Source organism: Fusarium vanettenii (assembly GCF_000151355.1).
Source record: "Fusarium vanettenii 77-13-4 chromosome 5 genomic scaffold NECHAsca_5_chr5_3_0, whole genome shotgun sequence".
In the NCBI taxonomy this organism is placed as follows: domain Eukaryota; kingdom Fungi; phylum Ascomycota; class Sordariomycetes; order Hypocreales; family Nectriaceae; genus Fusarium; species Fusarium vanettenii.
This window is the reverse complement of record NW_003315878.1, coordinates 1,820,809-1,839,737: the sequence shown is the minus strand read 5'-3', so window position 1 is coordinate 1,839,737 and position 18,929 is coordinate 1,820,809. Positions and strand designations below refer to the sequence as shown.

At 51.8% G+C, this 18,929-nt stretch overlaps 9 protein-coding genes across 9 annotated transcripts; 3 read left to right on the top strand and 6 right to left on the bottom strand.

Moving 5' to 3' along the window:
- Window positions 1–2,685: 2,685 nt before the first annotated feature.
- On the bottom strand, window positions 2,686–3,093 carry NECHADRAFT_41129 (uncharacterized protein; the record flags this gene model as incomplete). Its single annotated transcript, XM_003050905.1, has 2 exons — window positions 2,686–2,769; window positions 2,827–3,093. The coding sequence occupies 2 exons, from the start codon at window positions 3,091–3,093 to the stop codon at window positions 2,686–2,688; spliced, it is 351 nt and encodes a 116-aa protein (XP_003050951.1).
- A 2,840-nt stretch (window positions 3,094–5,933) lies between these two features.
- On the bottom strand, window positions 5,934–6,526 carry NECHADRAFT_80712 (uncharacterized protein; the record flags this gene model as incomplete). Its single annotated transcript, XM_003050904.1, has 2 exons — window positions 5,934–6,412; window positions 6,469–6,526. 2 exons carry the CDS (start codon window positions 6,524–6,526, stop codon window positions 5,934–5,936), a joined length of 537 nt encoding a protein of 178 aa, XP_003050950.1.
- A 252-nt stretch (window positions 6,527–6,778) lies between these two features.
- NECHADRAFT_41250 (uncharacterized protein) lies at window positions 6,779–7,558 on the top strand (the record flags this gene model as incomplete). Its single annotated transcript, XM_003051290.1, has 1 exon — window positions 6,779–7,558. The coding sequence occupies one exon, from the start codon at window positions 6,779–6,781 to the stop codon at window positions 7,556–7,558; it is 780 nt and encodes a 259-aa protein (XP_003051336.1).
- Window positions 7,559–8,383: 825 nt separating this feature from the next.
- NECHADRAFT_104567 (uncharacterized protein) lies at window positions 8,384–9,954 on the bottom strand (the record flags this gene model as incomplete). Its single annotated transcript, XM_003050903.1, has 2 exons — window positions 8,384–9,847; window positions 9,883–9,954. 2 exons carry the CDS (start codon window positions 9,952–9,954, stop codon window positions 8,384–8,386), a joined length of 1,536 nt encoding a protein of 511 aa, XP_003050949.1.
- Window positions 9,955–10,176: 222 nt separating this feature from the next.
- NECHADRAFT_80709 (uncharacterized protein) lies at window positions 10,177–11,747 on the top strand (the record flags this gene model as incomplete). The annotated part of the gene is made up of 2 exons (XM_003051289.1): window positions 10,177–10,412; window positions 10,502–11,747. 2 exons carry the CDS (start codon window positions 10,177–10,179, stop codon window positions 11,745–11,747), a joined length of 1,482 nt encoding a protein of 493 aa, XP_003051335.1.
- Window positions 11,748–11,966: 219 nt separating this feature from the next.
- On the bottom strand, window positions 11,967–12,641 carry NECHADRAFT_80708 (uncharacterized protein; the record flags this gene model as incomplete). The annotated part of the gene is made up of 1 exon (XM_003050902.1): window positions 11,967–12,641. The coding sequence occupies one exon, from the start codon at window positions 12,639–12,641 to the stop codon at window positions 11,967–11,969; it is 675 nt and encodes a 224-aa protein (XP_003050948.1).
- A 1,499-nt stretch (window positions 12,642–14,140) lies between these two features.
- On the bottom strand, window positions 14,141–15,276 carry NECHADRAFT_69672 (40S ribosomal protein S27). The gene is made up of 3 exons (XM_003050901.1): window positions 15,127–15,276; window positions 14,829–14,891; window positions 14,141–14,768 (listed from the first exon to the last, which is right to left on the bottom strand). The coding sequence occupies exons 1-3, from the start codon at window positions 15,127–15,129 to the stop codon at window positions 14,586–14,588; spliced, it is 249 nt and encodes an 82-aa protein (XP_003050947.1). The 5' UTR covers window positions 15,130–15,276; the 3' UTR covers window positions 14,141–14,585.
- Window positions 15,277–15,625: 349 nt separating this feature from the next.
- On the top strand, window positions 15,626–16,455 carry NECHADRAFT_41038 (uncharacterized protein; the record flags this gene model as incomplete). The annotated part of the gene is made up of 2 exons (XM_003051288.1): window positions 15,626–15,690; window positions 15,738–16,455. The coding sequence occupies 2 exons, from the start codon at window positions 15,626–15,628 to the stop codon at window positions 16,453–16,455; spliced, it is 783 nt and encodes a 260-aa protein (XP_003051334.1).
- A 590-nt stretch (window positions 16,456–17,045) lies between these two features.
- Window positions 17,046–17,957, bottom strand: NECHADRAFT_80706 (uncharacterized protein; the record flags this gene model as incomplete). The annotated part of the gene is made up of 4 exons (XM_003050900.1): window positions 17,046–17,475; window positions 17,533–17,594; window positions 17,706–17,856; window positions 17,911–17,957. 4 exons carry the CDS (start codon window positions 17,955–17,957, stop codon window positions 17,046–17,048), a joined length of 690 nt encoding a protein of 229 aa, XP_003050946.1.
- Window positions 17,958–18,929: the final 972 nt, after the last annotated feature.

Sequence of the window (18,929 nt, the reverse complement as noted above, 5' to 3'; positions counted from 1 at the left end):
GCAGCAAAGCCGGGATGTTGAGATCTCGGGGCTGACGACGATTGCACTGGGGAAAAATGTACTATTTGCTACTGGGTTTATTTTTTTTATTTCTTTTTATTTCTTTTGTTACTAGGTGTAATCTCTGTCAATTCTCATTTGAATCGGGAGCGATATCTGGCAGGAGGATGCAGACTTGATTTTTAGGTCTGTAAAAATGAAAAACTGCCCCGGCGACGATGTTCAAAAAGCAAATGTCACCGGAGATTTAGGCATAAGCGTGTAGCCCAGCTGCGTGCAAGCGCAGCAGACGAGATTGATTGGGAAGCAATAATGAATAAATTGTTTTTTATTATTCTCGATGCTGGCCTTTCAGTTCCAGCTCCTTGGATCATGCATGCTGGGCTTGTAAATTGCTACAGGCTGAGGCTGCAGTCATCCTTGATCCCCAAGGTCTGGACCTCATGCAATGCAACATCACCAATGTAGGTCACCACCATCCTATTGAAATCGAGTCCGTAACACGGGGAGACGGGCATTTTCTGCTTAATTGACTTTTTTGCTTCTTTGGTGAGATTCAGCAGTGGCTGGCTGTTATTCGATCCCGACCCCGGTATCGTATTTCGCTGTTCCCGATCGTTCAGCTCTCTCTCGTCAACAAATTTATTTTTTTTAACTTTGATTTAATTCCCTGACCCGGAAATATGAAATGTGACAGCGTCTTAAGTGGCCTGGCACAGCTGAGCACAGTAGCCACCCAGCCCCGTAAAGTGGAAAGAATCTTGGGGTTTATCGGGCCATTCACACGCGAGTTCATCTCAACATTAGCACACTTTTCATCCGAGAATCCTGGTCTCATTGCCGAAACCCATTCTTGGCTCTTGGATTACTACCCTAAACACGTGTGATCCCTTCATCGGAACATTGTTTCGTATTCTTGTTCCTGTGCCTTGCTTGTGAAATCTACAATCACACACACGATTTATCATCCCGTTCTGAAACTTCATCCGGTACCTGCATGTACTAACCAAGATGGCCAACTGCCCCCCTGACTCCTCATCCTCAACACCACCTTTGTGTGATAATCATGATCATCATCGCCTCCCCATGACCTCGATGACATGCTTCCCCTCCCACACTTCTAAACCCGTCGCCTCTAATTGGACGCAACCCCTCTCGCCAACCCCGATCCGTGACTCGATTAAGCAAAAAGGCATCAGTTTTTCAACAACGGTTCCAACTTCTTTTTTGCCTCCATCGCTTATTCTTGCAGCAGGCCTCCTCTTTCCCCTCTCGACTATCCATCCATCCATCTTATCACCGGTGACAGCTCGTGCATCTCCTGACGATCGCCTAAGCATGTCTTGGACGCCGAAACCTCAAGGCCGGTGACCATCATCCAATAGAATCTTGGTGATCTGCTTGCCTAGAGGGGCGCCCAGGCCCATCCGATGCCCCTGCTCAGCTGGCTGCTGCTGCGCACGCTACTCTCGCTACCGCAGCCTCTATCCGCGATCTACTAGAAGCCACGGTCCAATCGAGCGCACCGACTCTCGCGTCCTCCCGCTCGATAGCGAGTTGTCCGTCTCTTTCTTTGGCGTAGACCTTGGTGTCTTGTCTTTAAAATGTGATACATCTGATCCATTTAGCCTGGTTGCGAGAGGCTTTTTCGGATCGACCTTGGGCCGGTGAACCGAGAGGGAGCAATCGAGATTGCGTGAATGACTTGACTTGGTGGTGTAATTAATCAACAGAGTAAAGCGAGGCCAAGCCTTATCACGAGACTAGATGGAAGAGGCACAACATGGCTTGGACCTACATGCAGGGGCATCATGTCAACGTGACCCGGCGCAAGGGGGAACAAGAGTAATCATGCCCATTTCCATAAGTGCTAACGCGTTATGGTACAAAAGATGGGGTGCAGATGAGGTGCTGTTTTACCAGGTACCGGTATGTGGTATGGTGTGCCGCTGCATCCTCTCAGGCTGTCATCACATCCATTCTCCTGCAAGTGTCTCTCCGTCAGCCCAAGGAGGCTGCAAGTCTCGCAGAGTCCCGAGGCTGTAGTTCTGGGCCTTGAGACCTACAGCCTCGGGACTGTATCGAGACTTGCAGCGCCGATCCACTGTGCAGTGCAGTGCAGTGCAGTGTTTCTTCTCACCCGCCTCGACGTGAAACATGTTCCCCTCCAAGACCTGAGCCTAGAGATCGAGCTTCCGGTGAAGGAATCGGAGGATTTCCCTCCTGACGATGCTCGTCCTCCCACCATCTTCGATCCCCCTACATCAAAAGTCTTTCCTTCACCCACGCACCTGGGTCTTGCCGTGAAGTTGCGGCTCGTCCCCTCCGTCTCAGATCTAGAAAGTCCCCGACACTTCCGAATGGACAGGTAATCAAAGACGATACCCAAGACACTTGAAACAAACAGACGCGTACTCATTCCCATGCCCAAAACACCACAACGCCCAGAGATGACCATCTTACATAGTACACAGCCTCAACCCCTGAGGCGATCCTTGCTTTTTCTCGAGCGTTTCAACACCCAGAGCCATGTGAGCGTGATGTAAGCACCAGGGATGACGTCTGCATGACCGTCCAACTCGGGCATCTCGCGGCGCTGACAAGGTCGATCGATCGTATTGCTGATCGTGATGGACTCTTATCGTATCAAACGAGTGACGGAAGCAAGGGAGGATTTGCACGGCCTCAATCCAGGATACCGTCATTCTCACCCTTGAGCCGCTCTACACGCTTCTGCTCCCAGTTATCGAGATCTCTACCAGCAAGTCGCTGTCTCAAAGTTAGCCAACGTATGCATACCCAGGTTCCAAGAATGAGACGACGTACGTAGTACTCCTCCTTCATGTCCACCTTTCTCGCTGACCGGCGGACATTGAGCTCTTCGTCCTTGGTCATCTGGCGGACCTTGCGATCATGGCGCTCGTAGCGGACGGCAGTGGCCGGGGTGAGGACGAAGGAGCCGGCTACGATGACGGCCATGAAGGGCAGGCCGAACATGAGAAAGGGGTGCTTGTTCATGACGGTACGGTACCGCATGCCGATCTTGTTCATGTCGGCCGCTGACCGGAACTTTTTGCTCTGAAACGTCGGCATCGTGAAGTGCGGGTCGATCTGGTCCGGGATAGAGGTAGAGCGGAATGGTTCGGCAGAGGTTCTTGGTCGGAAGCTCCGTGAGATTGAAAGGATGGACCGGGCGGAGGGTGAAGTTCAGCCTTGCTCGGTGAGGTCGGATGGAAGTAGGCGGGCAATTGTGGAGGCGAGTCAAGGCTGATGGGCTGATGGTGCGTTCAATTGAACTGCGTCTGGCGCAGTCAAATATTGTGGATAGACGTGACAAGAGTCGAGTCAATCGCTTACGAAAATGAAGAGTTTGATTTGACCATGGTCAGAAGTCGAGTCGGACGATTGACGACTCCATCACCAAGGCTCCACTCTTCTTTTGCGGCGCTGACGATGGAGTCGATGGCCTGTGCGCGTTTACGTTTTCCCGTTCCAGAGCAAGACATCCACTGACATCCGTGAATTCGAGTGGAGAATTCTCGACCGTTGTCGCGTGGCTTCAGGGTCCAGCTGCATCTCCACTCCAACTCAATGGCTCGATATTCAAAACTCCATGCCAATTGTTCCATACTTACACAGACCACTTCACTAATATACAGTAATATTAACTGTTCCTTCAGCCTCATCATGCCAGAACCCACGGCGTCTCGTGCAGACAGGGGAGAATGTACCGTCTTGTACCACGCCAACCGACATCTCCAGCCGCCAAACACGTCCGAGCAGACAAGCGGACCCATGATCCTTGGGTTCTAGAAGTCAAAGGACGCCATCGTGAAGCGAGGACCCTGAAATTCGTGCCTGGCATATCCTGGGGAAAACTGTCAACACCGAGGCTGGAACCTGTCCCTACTCGCGTGACCGCCTCCCTCACTGTCTCAATAAGCCCGTGCTCTACGCTACTCATGTTCCGAGGAACGTCGAGAACGCACGGTGATGCTTCGGTATTCAAAAAAATTTCCTTCCCGTTTTCTAGTGCCATGAGGGACGAAAAAGATTTTACTACCCAGGTCCATGCTCCGGTGCTTCGAAATTGTGACACGACATTGAATTCAGGGTCCTCGGAGATTTGGCAAGGCGACCAATCGTAGCGTCGGCGATTCCAATTTTGGCATCGGACCGTCGGGCGAGGAGGACATGTCACTGTTACTGAAAGTTGTGGATTGTTGGGCTGTGCTTGTCCTGGTGTTTTAGCCTTGGTGCCTGTTGAGTGACATGGCGATGGGGTCCAAGGAGTGCCCGATATTTGACTCACAAAAACTCCTAGCGTGGCATCTACACTTGTTCTAGAACCCGGTGCTGGCTCTTGACACCTGGCCTTCAACCAAAGGCTCCGGTATGGTTGTGACATTGATTCGGCTGAAGAAGACGGACGGTTCAACCCAGTATTAGCTCCAAATTCAAGAGTGCTGGCATGTGCAAGTAGTATGGGTTGAAGTACTCATTTCAGAGGCCAACTGCGCAGAAGGAGTGTCTAGTTGAGACACACCCTGTAGTTCATGAGCAAGTTTAAAAGAGCAGTTGTAATTGTCGCTCACACGGAAGAACCGTCAGGCGGATTGCTATTCTAGTTTACACCATCTGGGTCGCGGTCATCTGTTTCCTACGGGCAAGTCGTTAGCTATAACTTAAATCAAAGGCCTGCGAATTCTATAGTTACATCGGAGATGTCAAGTGCTCCCTAAAAATCCGAGTCGCCTAGCTGATGATTAGGCCGGGGTAGAATGGAGAGAATTGGGGTGGTGCTGAGATGGCAGTCTGTGGTCCATCTGAGAAGCTTGAGTGCTGTTCATGGCCCCTTAAACTATGAAGAATATGGTACGGGCTTCAAGCACTTTGATGTGCCTGGCTCGTTTCCCAGTCTTCTGTTACGCATGAAAAGGGCATGGCTTTGAGGCAGTAGCAGAGGAGACACTCGTGCGTAGATACTTTGACACTAGGAAACGAGGTTAAGTTTGGCTCTAAGCGGGATCTGATGATGGCTTAGGTCTGTGGAAGAGTGTCAGTATTGACAATGACTCTGTTCTTCAGGGCTCCTGTCCCAAACATGGCCATCTACATGGAGTCAAGTCAGTCGCTGGCTGTTTCTACCTACCATTAATATTTCTTATGTATAGGTCGTCTTGAAGGTAGCACTTGGTATCTTGCAACATAGAGACATGACACATCTGATTCCCATCTATGATGGTGGGAAATACTGAGTCTCCTTGGTTGCTTCGTTTGGGAGACGATGGTCTCTCCTCGCACCGACTGTGGATGGCCAACGATTTAAGCGACTTGCACTCATGATAAATAGAAGAGCAGTGGTATATCGCCTCTTTGGTATAAGACCTGGTATCAAATTACCTGAGTCGAGCATCATTGCAACTTCGGTTCTATAAGCTCAAGGGTGGCGAGCTGCCTCTTCCCTGGGTTCCTGTGATGACTGATGCGAGATTGATTATTAATGTAGCAACCCAAGTAGAGCTCTAAAAGATACTGGATATGATCATGAAAACCATAAACGACCGTGTAGTCGACAACCACCAGTGGCTGTAAGCCATCCTACTGAGTCAAGTAAAGGGAGTAATTAACGGCGCAGGCCTCGCGCCCTGGGAAATAACGATGAGAAGGACGGAAGAACAGTTATTTGAAGATTGAGGTCTATGAAAGATTGCAATATTTGTTTACTATATATATCCAAACCACAGGACGCCTTTGCTCGTTATTCTTTCAATCTTGAACCTGGACGAGGGAGGAAGAAGGGGAGTCGTAAGCATAACCCCTTTCCCAAGAAGCAACAAACGCCAAACTGAAACATATCCAACGTCAAAGTGCGTATACTCGGTATAGTCGTTGACCACATTCACGCATAGAAACCCCCGGCGCTGAGACGTCTACCACATCCTGCGCTGGTAGTACGCCGGCTCTTCCACCTGAGCCGACTTCTTGAGCTCGTTCTTGATCATCTTCCTCCTCTGCGCCCTGGTTACGGGCTTGTGGTTCTTGACGGGAGCTTCGACGTGACCTTCGGGAGTCGACATCTTTTCCACAACCTTGGACTGGAGCTGCTTCACGAGCTCAATGTTCCTCTCCAGCGCAGCGTTGCCCTCGGCACTTTCCAATTTGGCCCCAGGAAGTGTCTCCTTGACTTCGATGAGGAGACGCTGCCGCCTGACCTCGATATCCGCTTCGGTGTCGATGTCGACGACTCTTCCGTCCTCGAGCTCCTTGGTTCTTGTACGGAACTTTTCGGGGAGGTAGACTTTGGGTGACGGGCGAGTGTGACGAGGTTTTATAGCTACGCGGAGCTCGCGCAGTGTTCGTTGTTGGATGGCATATCCGCTGATGAATAGAGCCGCCGTACAGAGAACCACTGAAGAATGTCTCGTCAGTAACTGTGTGGAATGCGGGAGCTGGAATGCGACTTACCGACTATGCAGGATGCGATAATCTGAACCTGGGACGACGTGAGGAGCAATCTGGCCATCCTGATAAATAGATATATAGAGAAAAAGAAAACGCACAATAGGAGACACAAGATTGAATGGTCATGCAACCGATTAAACCTTGCGCCTCGAAGCTTGGTCGTCATGCTCATGCAGTGTTGACTCTGTTGACACGGCAACCGACCGATAAGGCTCTTATCGGTCCCGAGCTTCAAGGTTCCATCAACTTTTCCAACACCAAGCTCCGATCCAGCGACTATCAACGTTACACTCCGATTGACACGACGCCCAACATGAGCAAAAATAAAGATACCGTGCAAGCCGATGCGCGGCGCTTTCTCGATGAGCGCGGGTCTAACGCGACAATGGCGCCCAACGGCCTCAACCCCGCGACAATCATGGAAAAGGCTGTCAAGGACCGCATCGTCGACTCGTACTTTTACAAGGAGCAGTGTTTCGCGCTCAACGAAGCCGACATTGTCGACCGCGTCGTCGAGCACGTGTCGTTCATCGGCGGAACATACGGCGTCACGCAAAAGCCCAGCCCCTTCCTGTGCCTCGCCTTCAAACTCCTCGAGCTCGCCCCCAGCGACGCCGTGATGCACGAGTACCTGCACTACGGCGGCGACGAGTTCAAGTACCTGCGCGCGCTAGCGTGCTTCTATTTTCGACTCACGCGACAGGCAAAGGACGTATACGAGATGCTGGAGCCGTTTCTCGAGGACAGGCGCAAGCTGAGGAGAAGGGGTAGGGATGGCGTGGCGTTGACGTACATGGATGAGTTTGTGGATGACCTGCTGGTCAAGGATCGCGTTTGCGGTACGAGTTTATGGAAGATGCCGAAACGAGAGACGTTGGAGGACTTGGAGATTCTGGAGCCGAGGGTCAGTCCTCTTGGCGATCTAGAGGATCTACTGGAGGAGGATGAGTCGGAGGGTGAGAATGGTACGAGGGAAGAGTCTGGGGAGCTTTCGGATAGGGATGAGATGGATGTTGATCGCGATGAGAGGCCGAGGAGTCAAAGTCGGAGTCAAAGCAGGAGTCGGAGTAGGAGCAGGAGCCGTTCACCCTGAGCACACCCGGAGACGGCAAAGAACACCAACAAATGGGCCTGACATGGATCAGCACCAGCCATGTGAGATGCCGCGCCGGCCTTCCATAAACACGAATCGCCGCGCCGAGAACTCCCACAGCCTCGCCTTCAGCTGCATTGCGCCATCGCCGAGTTAGGCTACCTGTCATCGATTTCCCTTGTATCGACCCCCTCGCTGCAATATCGAGCTATACGAGTTCATGAGGAGCGTATGGTTAATCAGCCTCCAGGGGGACGGGTACGATGGTATAGGAGTTGGCAATTCGGATTGCTTCAAGTGGATGGTTGAAAGACTACACCTCCATGACGGCCAAATCATCTTAGCAACATCTGCAACGAATACCACATATGGTCGCAAAGATCACTTACTTTGGCTTTGATACTTAAGACCTCTGTATCTTTATTGTAACCAGCATCATCATGACATTAGGCCGGGACCACTCTCATAGCTAAATATCTGAATGACACAACTCCGTTGCTTTACCCCTTGGCTTTCTCTCGGAGATGACCCAAATCGAACGTTGCAAAGATATGTCCACTTGCAACTCGTCGGCATTTTAGTGAGGTGGGCAATGACCATTAGCAAGGTCATCAGGGGGGTGGGCTCAAGCATCGGACCCCTTTTTGTCGTTTCCTTCCCTCGAGATTCAAGACTATGAGACATGGGTGAAGTGACTGCTCCTCTAACATCGTCTAGCAGTGTCACAAGCTATATGATCGGTTACAGTAATCGAGTTCATCATCTAAGCCATCTAGACTACTATACACTAAGATCATTCAGTCATCGCTTTTCATTTATACACATTCATGCCACGGCCTCCTTCAACTTCTCTGCCAGTAAAAGCACCCTCTGGTCATCCCAGTATTGCCCGATCACTTGCAATCCAGCCGGGAATCGACTACCCTCAACCTTGGCGGGAACACTCACAGCCGGCAAACCCGCAAGACTAGCAGGAACCGTAAAGACATCATTCATGTACACGTCCACGCTGCTCTGCTCTTTGATCTCGTCCAACCGCGGAGGAAACGTCGGCGCTGTGGGACAAAGGATAAAGTCCACTTGTAGAGGGCCTCGCTTGTCCTCCATGCCGGTGGCTTCAGCCATGTCGCTGAGATCGAACTGCGCGGGTTCATACAGCGGGTTGTCCAGCCGGAACACGCGGTCAAAGTCCTGCTGTACCATCCGTCGGACTTTTTGTGCCTGGATAAAGTAGTTGTCCATAGCCTCGGAGCTGAGACTGTATGTACCGAGTAAAATTCGCCTCTTGACCTCGTCGCCAAAACCGGCTCCGCGGGTGTCAGAGTATAGAGTCTCGCCAACAGCGTCACTACCCTCGCCACGCTTTCCGTAGCGGACACCGTCGTATTTTGCGAGGTTGGAGGAAGCTTCAGCTGGGGCGAGGACGTAGTACGCGCAAAGGGCCTCTGTTGTAGAGGGGAGTGAGATGGGAACCAGAGTCGCACCCTGTGCTTCGAGAGCAGAGGCGGCAGCCACCCAAGCATCTCGGATGGAGGGATCAAGTTCCTCGATGTTGTACTCAAGAGGAATGCCAATATTTAGCTTGGATAGGTCGGGGAGGGTGGAAGGTGTCGTCTCAGCGCAGCGTTTCCTAGAAGCAATGGGGAGCGATGTCGGGTCACTCGAGTCATGCTCTTGATAGAGACCAGTCTTGAAGACGAGGTCATGGATGGGCTTGACTTCGCTGGCCAAGAAGCCGACCGTATCCAAAGAATTGGCGTATGGAACAACACCGAACCGGGAGATCATGCCATAGCTGGGCTTATAACCAACTGTTCCCGTATAAGCCGCCGGCAGTCGAATTGAACCTCCAGTATCTGTCCCCAGCGCAACATCGGCATCTCCAAGCCGAACAGCAACAGCGCTTCCACCAGAACTACCACCGGCTGAAACATCATCGTCCTCGGCCAATGGGTTCCTCACAGCGCCGTGGATCGAGTTTGTTGAGTGTGATCCCATGCCAAACTCGTCCATGTTGGTCTTGCCAACTATTGAAGCACCCCGTTCACGCAATTGTCGGACAACAGTGGCCTCGAATGGCGAGGGATGGGAAGAGAGGATTTGAGAGGCGCATTGCGTGGGGAAGTCGGCGGTTGCGATGTTGTCCTTGACGGCGAGTTTGAAAGGTTTCGCATCTTTCCGTAGTGGAATAGAAGAGCCTGCGGTAACAGATTCACCTAGGAATGTCAGACAGGTCCAATTGCGTAGCTTCGACTTGACATACTGCTGCCCACAAAGTGGTTGTAGGTGCTATGAGAGCGCCATTGTGCCAATTGCGCGCGAACAACGGCTCGGCGGGATATGATAGTGTGGCGCGGCGAATTCAAGGCCAAGCGGCGCACAACAGCCGCGCTCATTGTCGATTTATTACCATGAACAAGCCCCGAGACCAGAGCGTCAAGGTGTAAGTCGAGAGTTGGTATTGAAGCTCCGAAGGCGACTGGTTGGTTGGCCGAAAAAGCGGCATGAAGGCTTATCGATAAGCACCAGGCATCATCTCCAGGGTCCTTTCCATCTTCACTCCACCTTAGCTCTTAAGCTTCGACAAAACAAACCTGCCGACACGCGAGATTGCGGAAATGGCGACGAAGAGGGAGTTTCAGGAAGCCGAAGACGGCGATACACCAAAGCGAGAGAACAAGCGCCCAAAGAAACAAGGCGGCAAGGCGCGACAGCATCAGCACTCCAACATTGATCCGACATGGGGTCAGAAATATGTCTTTTCGGGTAGCGGCAACGCGACAACGGTTCCTGCGGGTGAAGAGTCCGAATTTGAGGACGACTCTGAAGCTATGGCCTATCTCAGCTCTGTAAGGTATGAAGTTTCCCCCTTGCGCTCTTCGTGATTCTTTGCTGAAGACGACCAACTTTAGAGCACGCATACTAATATGGTGAGTAAAACAGACAAGAAGCCAACGGGATCCCCCATCTACTCGTTGCCCCCAAAGTCCAAATAGGACCACAGCTCCCCGCCGACTTCGAGAGAGACGACGATGCAGACCAAAATGACGAGGGGCCTACCGATCGAAGCATTTACGAGACTGGCATCGGGGACTCTAGAGGTTATTATGAGGACGGCGCGTATGTCGGATTACCAGAATATGATGAGGAGGGTGACTACGAAGAAGGCGAAGCTCCGGAATACGAGGACGACGACTTTGACGAAGAGAGAGCCATACACGAGGCCTACTTTACGTCCCTCATGGACCAATACCTCCACCTCCGATCGGTCCTCCATACCAAACCCCCCTCGAACGCCCTCTCTCGACTCTCCCCATCGCAAGCTACCACCGCCGCGCCTTTTGGTCATCAATCGTCACCGATAGGCGTATGGTCCCGTCTGCTTCGCACCACCGATCCGCATCCCCTCCAACTCGCTCTCATGTCCAAAGACACCATCCTCCGCATCCTTCGCGTCCTACTTGGCGGTAAGTTTCTGCGCCGCGGCTATACCCTGCCTGAACGCACGAGTCGTTGGCTGTGGGCGCTTCTTGCGCGACTGCCGGACAAAGGAGAGCTTAACTACGCAGAGATTGGCTGGGTGCGTGACCTTGGTCGACGGGCGGTGCTGCTGGGGAGAAGTTTGGCCGAGATGGCGGCGCTGAGAGAGGAGCTGGCTGAGGGTGGCTTGGGGGCTCATGAGGCTGTTGATAGGAGCAGCAGTGATGAGGACGTCATGGTGGATGCAGAGGAGTTGGAGGTGGAGGGCGCCGTCAGCCCTGAGCAGGACGAAGATGATACAACCCCCCCTGAAGTTGAGGCGGACAAAGGACAGCCGCCCAAGGCGGATACACCAAAACCTCAGCCTGCGAACCCTGCGCCTAAACCGGATACAGAGGAAGGTGAGATTGACGACGAAGAAGATGATGTGGCTATGGACATCGCATCCGAATCGGAAGCTGAGGATGGCGAAGTCGCCCCTCAACCCAAGGAAGACCTAGAGGAAGCTAAAGCTCGACTACTCGCTCAGCTCGACAATGGCCCAGCTTCAGACGACCCCGACGCCGAGGCTGAAGCTGAGAAGGAGGCAGCAAAGCAACGCTCGCGAGCCAACCTGCGCGCCACACTCAACATGATCCTAACGGTCGCTGGTGAGTTTTACGGGCAGAGGGACTTGCTCGAGTTTCGAGAGCCGTTTGTGGGCATGTAAGTACGGTGGAAAGGAAGTACTTGTAGGTCACGCTCGACCAAATGTCTTAATTCCGTATAACATACAGCCAGTCCTAATTCATTTTATCCTTCACATGCATAAAAAACAACCAGCTCTGGAGCACCAATGTATACCGACAACGCCTAACACTAAATTCATCGATCAACATAACACATGTGACATGTAAGTCTTGACTGGGGAACGACTTAGGGAGTCAAGCTAGTTGGCTTGATCCATTGACTCGTCTCCATAAACAAGAAACTCGGCATCTTCAAAGTCGGGACCAGTAGCTGTGCGGCCCTGACCACCGGTTCCAAGTCTGGCTGCCTTTTGGGCTTGAGAGACGGGGATAGCATAGACTCGAGAGTCACCGTCGCCAGCCATAGTTTGAGCATGGGAGTTGACATTGGTTTCGTCATCCTCTTCGAAGAATCGCTTGCGATATGTCTCGTTTGAATCGACGCTCTCGGTACTCTCTTGAGACATTGAAAGCTCAGGAATAGCATCGACGTCTGGGATGTCGTCCTCTTGCTCAAACTCAGGCTGAGTATCAAGACCGCCGACCTTGTTGATCCCACAGAAGGGCAGAAGCTCTCGAGATGTAGCCTTGTTGGCAGCGCGGCTAGGGGTAGATGTGGGAACTGGCGCATTGTCCGTCCACAACTTGAAGGCGCTCGTCCCGGTAGTCTTGTATCCCTCAGGGACAGACTTGCGAACACGCATTCCGACACTAAGAAGGTTCGCCTGGACGGTAGACGGCAAGGTAGGCTGGCGAGCCGGTTCGGGGTTGGGTTGAGGCTCGTTGGGAGATCGAGGGTTGAAGAAGGAAGTGATTTGGCGCTGGGAGAGATCAGGAGTGCCAGCGAACTGACGCTTTACCCGAGGAGTCGACATTGTGAGAGTGTACAAGGTCGAGAGCGACTCTATGGAGATCAATTGGTGATGAAAGATGAATGCGCCGAGATGTAATGGCGTCGCAAAATTCGTCGCAATGTCTCGATGTTGTTGCACAAGAGGGCAAAGCTCAACAAGGTGTCAACAACAGAACGACAAAGCCGAGATCAAGAAAGTATAAAAAGATGGAAGAGTGGAGAGCGTCTTAATGAAGAGAAACAAGTAGTCTTCTTCTCTGATGGCAATGACGTCGCAATCGATGAAAAAGCAAGGGTCCGTGATGAAGAAAAAGAAGGAGGGGTTCTTGATTAAACGAGATCCAAAGGGAGATCGTTGCCAGGGTGAAGAAGAGGGAAGGGAAAAGGGAGGCCCCTGCCCCAGAAAGCTAAAATAGAGGCTACGACATTTCCGCAAGCAGCCACTGACCGAGCCAGAGTTTCTCACCTTGCGCTGAAAAAAGTGGAGCGTGTTCTGCGCGACCTGTTCGTGTCGCTTTCGCGTAAAGTGAAGTAATTGCAGGGTTGGCCATTGGTTGTAGAAAGAGTCATATGATATAAGCCTGCATTATCTGATCGGCGAGAAGGATCAAGGCAGTGGCAAGGAGCCATGCTGCAGGCTTTTCTCAGGATCGACAATGTCTCGTGTGATTTGCTTGGCTTTGATTGTGTTTCCCCCAAGTTTGCTTCGTCAGGGCATTAAGGAACATTCGAGTTTGTTCTAGCATTCAAGTGCAGGACATCCACAACCATGGTGTTTGTGGGCTAGGTGCTTGCATAAGCTTTTATTGAACAGAACAGCTAGATGGTTTCTTTGATAATCTCACTTACAAACATACATTGAAAGAAACATGTTGAACTGCCCGCCTACACCCTTTCCATTGTCCCGAAGCAAGTATGAGGAGATGTGGGCCTGGGCACGCGAGCTTCTCGCACGAGCTGATAAAGACCATATTAGGTTGACAAGAGCTAATTAATTAAACCAGTAACATGTAATATTGCAATAAAGGATCGAATCTATAAAGGATCCGAGGAAAGTTGAAAACTATGCCTGTTTGTGCTGCAAAATGTGACAACTCAGCAGTTGAGCCTACATCTATAGCAGTAACTCATTGCCCAATCACAGTCAACCATCCAGCTAATCATCCACAAGCTTCAGGTCCGTCTCTGCACGTCACGCTATCATGCCATTCCGCGGGGTAGTTTAGTTCCAGACGATCCGGATGGGCTGCCTGAGGCCCGGATCACATTCCCCGAGTCGAGTCATCCGGCGACTAGCATTGAGGGGTAGGTTGACACCTTATCCATGACGCTGTCAGTCACCAATCATCGAGTCAATCGTTGACACCTTGGGGGACGAATGGGTGAGCTCTACTGATGAGTCGTAATGACTCCTGGAAGGCTGCCAGGCAGCAGAGCTGGGACAGGGCGGCAGACGACCATTCACAACAGGTTATCCCTCACTACAGCACTCAATGACAGTCACCATCAGTACGACAGCAATGTGGAAACCATTGTGAATTTTCGCAAAAGCACAGTGACCATCCTCCGCTACCCACTGCACCCGGGTATGAAGCGATCATCAAGCAGCGGTTCCACGTCCTCGCGCCAGACGTTACCGGTCCAGGCGCTCGTGAAGGCCTTCTCCAGCTTTCCACCCATGCAGTGCTTTTTTTTCCTTCCTGCCTCGAGAAGACTCTTTGGTACAAGGCGCGCAACGGAAAAACAAAAGAAGAATGATGTGCCATGCAAGATATCCGGAGACCCCAAACGCCCCTATTCTGGGTGCCCCATCTTCTATCTGCAAAGAGGTTTTTGGTAGTGTTCGCAACGTCGGTTGTTCTATCCGTCCATGTCGAGGTTGTTGATTTGCAGATCCGAGATGACCACCATTCGATGAACCGTAAGAGTCATGAGTACCCAAGGAGATAAACCGCCGTGAAGCAGTCTACTTCCGTCGGAAAGAGCAGCCCTCGGTCAACCGAGCCTTACCACCGGTGGGCTGGCAGAGGACGGTGGTGCATCCCTGGCAGATGACGACGGTCTGGGCGTGAGAGAAGACGGTGGTGATGGTGAAGCAGCCGGGGCACTTGACGTCCATGAAGAAGGATCGAGGGGCGGGGACGAGGGTCTGTCGGGGGATGTTAGGTCGATTGTCGAAACATGTGAAATTTTTTGTTGCTTATCGTACCTTGAGCTTGTGCTTCTTGGCCTCGCTGGCCGCGGAAGGGTTCAGAAGATCAACGGCGAGAACCTGGGAGGCGGAGAGTCAGCCAAATTGTTCCATCATCGTGTTTGTCCCGCCCGATTGTCGGTTGCATCGTCGTCGTAATCGGCCTCGAGTTCCATCAATTTGACACTTTTGTCACGGCGGCCGGCAACATCCTCTTGTCCAATTTCCCCCCCTTCCTCACACACACGTGTCCATCGTCCATCGTTCGTAGTTCGGTTCATCGTGGGGAAAACATCAGAAAGAAGCAGTCGCTTACCATCTTGGCTGATTTTCTCGAGAAATTCTCTTGTCGGTTTTCTTGCGAGAGTGGGAAAGCTTGACGAAATCCGGGAGCAGATTTGAGGCTCGCAAGAGTGGGTGGGAGGAGGTAAGCGAGGAAAAGTTCGGTGGCTCTGAGGGGACGGGCTCTCCTTTGCCTCTGGCGGAATTTTTCGACCAAACCGGCTTAGCGTGCTAGGGTTTTCGTGCCCAAGCCACGTGACGAAAATTATCCACGGCCCACCGCCTGTCCACCGCCTGAGCCAAGACTTTTCGGTGCAACATAGCGCCGATGGAGGAGCTTTATGCACGCAATGTTTTAGTGGGGGTTGTGCACGGCGGCCAGTTATGCGCGCCGCCGTTGAGCTGCCTGACGCAGTGCGTAAGGCCGTGACTGAGCCTCGTCAAGTCTAGTAGGCTGCCATATTCTATCACTACAAATTGTTGTTGGAGCCTTGTCTTGATATTAGGTTGCTTTCCTTTACATTGCATTCGCCATGGCCGCTCCTTCAGAACAGCGTATTGCTGTGCCCATCGACGACCCCAATGCCGACACAGAATGGTACACAATTGCTACCCCTCCATGACCTAGCTCTAACCCCGCCATAGGAACGATATCCTTCGGAAACATGGTGTCATTCCTGAGAAGCCGCCGAGTCCGACGCCCATGATCGAGGAGGCCATTCTCGAAGGTCGAAGATTAGCACATGAGAACCGATTAGAGGGAAAGGACCTGGACGAGTTGGACGAGCTCGAGGATGAGGAAGACGAGGCGTTTCTCGAGTTGTACCGACAGAAGCGCATGGCTGAGTTGAGCAACCTCCAGAAAAAGGCCCTCCACGGAAGCGTATACCCCATTTCCAAGCCCGAGTACCAGCGCGAGGTTACAGATGCTTCCAAGAATGGCCCGGTGTTTGTCAACCTCACATCCTCCATGGGCACCAACGTCGAGTCCAGGGTTTTGACCGAGCTATGGAGGCAGGCTGCCAAGGAGTACGGCGAGATCAAATTCTGCGAGATCCGGGCGAGCCAGGCTATTGAGAACTATCCCGATCGAAACTGCCCGACCATCCTGGTGTACAAGAACGGCGATATTGTCAAGCAGATTGTCACCCTGATGACCATTGGTGGTGTGCGGACCAACATGTCAAAGATTGACAACCTATTGGTAGAAGTTGGCGCTGTTCCTGACTCGGATATGCGTGTGATCAAGAGGAGGCAAGCTGCTGAGGACGCCGAGGAGGAGCGCCTGGCAGGGAAGACCATCAAGACGGGGACTGCGGGGAAATCAAGAAATGTCGACAGCGATGATGATGATTGGGATTAAGAACTGAAAAAGAACTCATTCCCATCAACGTGGTCTTGGATCTAGAATTCAAGTACGATCCCAGCCCATTGTCCTATGTCTGTTGCTGAACCAACTGCAGCCATGCTGTTGTAAGGCCTTAGTGCTGGCTCGCAAAGTACCTCTACATCTGGCATGCGATGACCTGATACCATGCCGTTACAGAAGCGCAAGGGGCGACGTCGCGACGTGGGAGTGCTTTTAATTGGGGCGAGGTTCTTCGACAAGGTAGTAGTCGCTGGTATGTTCACCGTGATCTTGTATGGCCTATTGGATGAGAATCACGATGAGATATCGACATACTACCAATCTGAGAGAGGAATAATGCCCTGGCTAAGTACGCGAAGTGACAGCATATCCAGTTGCTAAGATATCGAACGGATAACACTGATCTAATGTCATTGTCAAAAATGAGGAAGACATTCCAGATAGTTTTGGATGCATCAAAACATATGCCAGATATATTGTCCCACGGATGAAGCATCCATACCAAGTACCCAAATCGGGAATATGAGTAACATGAAAGGTAGTTGGCCAACCACACAATGTAGATGTAATACTCCCATAAGCTATCATGGCGAGCCGCCCAGCATACCACATTCATCCAACATGGCCAACGCAGCATCCTTACGTCCCATCTCCCATGCCTCGTAGATCGCGCCCCAGCGAAGGGCACTGCATTTCATGTCGTGCAGCGCAGGAACATCTGCCGTGATTGCCCTAACATAGCTCTCAAGGTGATGAACCTGAGCGGGGGAGTCGTATTGAAGTTCGTCATCTTGGTCGATCGCGCAAAGGACAGGTCTGTTGGGATGAGTCCACTCGATGTGGGTAAAAGAAGGTGCGGAAATGGTTCTCCTTAGTTCAGCCAAAGAACTTGCTTCAACTGCTCCGGTCTGGACTGCCCAGCGGAGAAGGGTTGGGAAAACAGCTTGGCAAGGCTGAACCCATTCGTCTGGTGGCTGGGGCAAGAAGAAGTTTGCCTCGTCTCGAGCATCGCGCCTAAGGCAAGTATTAGTTCAGTCAATGCTGTATTCGCAATTGCAATAACAAACATACCTCTGTCCATTGCGGTAGGCAATTGTGATGCGCACCTGAGGCTTTGCATTGGGGCGAGGGGTCTTGCAAACAGATACGTGCTCCTAGCGCAGGCATGCTTCTTCAGACCCTTCAGGAGCGGCAATGTCAGCCACTCTAGCCCCCGTCCATTTGAATATCAACATGGTCAAGACTTTGAGGCAGGTCTCGGGGTTGGATAAGGGGTCGGGATTTATCCCCCAGTTCATAAAGTGAACTATCAACCGCTTAACTGAGGAGCCAGTCACAAAAATAGCAGTGCCTCGAGCCTTGGTTACTCGTGTCACCGGCACGGTGCCATACTTGCTATTGCTCGTCAGTCCATGTAGTAACTGTAAGGAATTCGGCAACGTTGCATACCTTCCGGCTGAATCAATGATGTCGTACTCGACTTCGTGGGTGCCCATCCTGAATCGCGAATTGGTGACCCAGGCAAAAAGTTAAGAATGGTTGGAGAAATCAAAGCTTGCGTTTGGGCAGTTGAATAGAAGATAACAGATGATTAAGGAAGAGGATTTAATGAAGTGCTGGGGACTCGGCGGTGGTTCCTGGTAATTGCGAAAGATGGAAGGTGCACTCCACGTGAAGAGATGAAAGACAAGACACCACGGCGGAATGAAATCAGATGAACCGTGCAATTGATTCTGAAAAGGTGACAACCACGTAATGATGGCGACGGGGGAAATGTTGAAAGAGAAGCATGCAGCATAGGTAGTCGCGAATCCTGCTCCAGAGGAAGTCGTTGGGAAGTGGCGCCGTTCTCGGAACCAACGCGAGGTTATGTTTCAGAGTTCAGAGAGAGACAGAGCGGCAGCGGGTGGGAGAACAAGTTTCTATCGGACTTTTGTTTCTCTTACTCGACAAACCTTAGGTAGGCATTAGGATCCATTGGCATGGATCGCAAACATTGAGCACCCACTACTAACTCAATGGCTGCCTGGTTAGGCGCTGATGCTGGACCTGCTAAATAATCTCACAAAATCATTCATTCCATGGATGTCTTGCTCGCCAAGTACAAGCCCGGTGCCATCTCGACACATGTCAACGGCATTACACAAGCTTTGAGCGTGGAGTGGTTCAACGCGGCAACCCCGGTATTTGCGTAGAGAGGCACGTGCTGGTCAATGAGGGGTCATTTCTCACCATCCGCGACGCGTACCATCAAACGAGGCCAAGAAAGCACCCTTGCAACCGTCAATTGGAATCACCGTTATCTGATCATCTTATCAATCCGTAACCTTCCCCTTCCCGTCCCTGGTGTGCCCCCTTCCCGCGGGGGGTCTCGGAAATTCGGACCCTGGAAACCAGTTCTACAGGGGGCACGTGCACGCCCGGCAAACGTGCAGCTCGGTGCGTCAGTGGGGCATGAACCCTGGTAT

Bases quoted from the DNA above. Each gene is read 5' to 3' on its own strand.
- NECHADRAFT_69672 (XM_003050901.1), bottom strand. The intron at 14,769-14,828 runs GTACGATAAGCA...ATCCCCCGACAG, and splicing joins CCAAGAAGCACAAGCTCAAG to ACCCTCGTCCCCGCCCCTCG.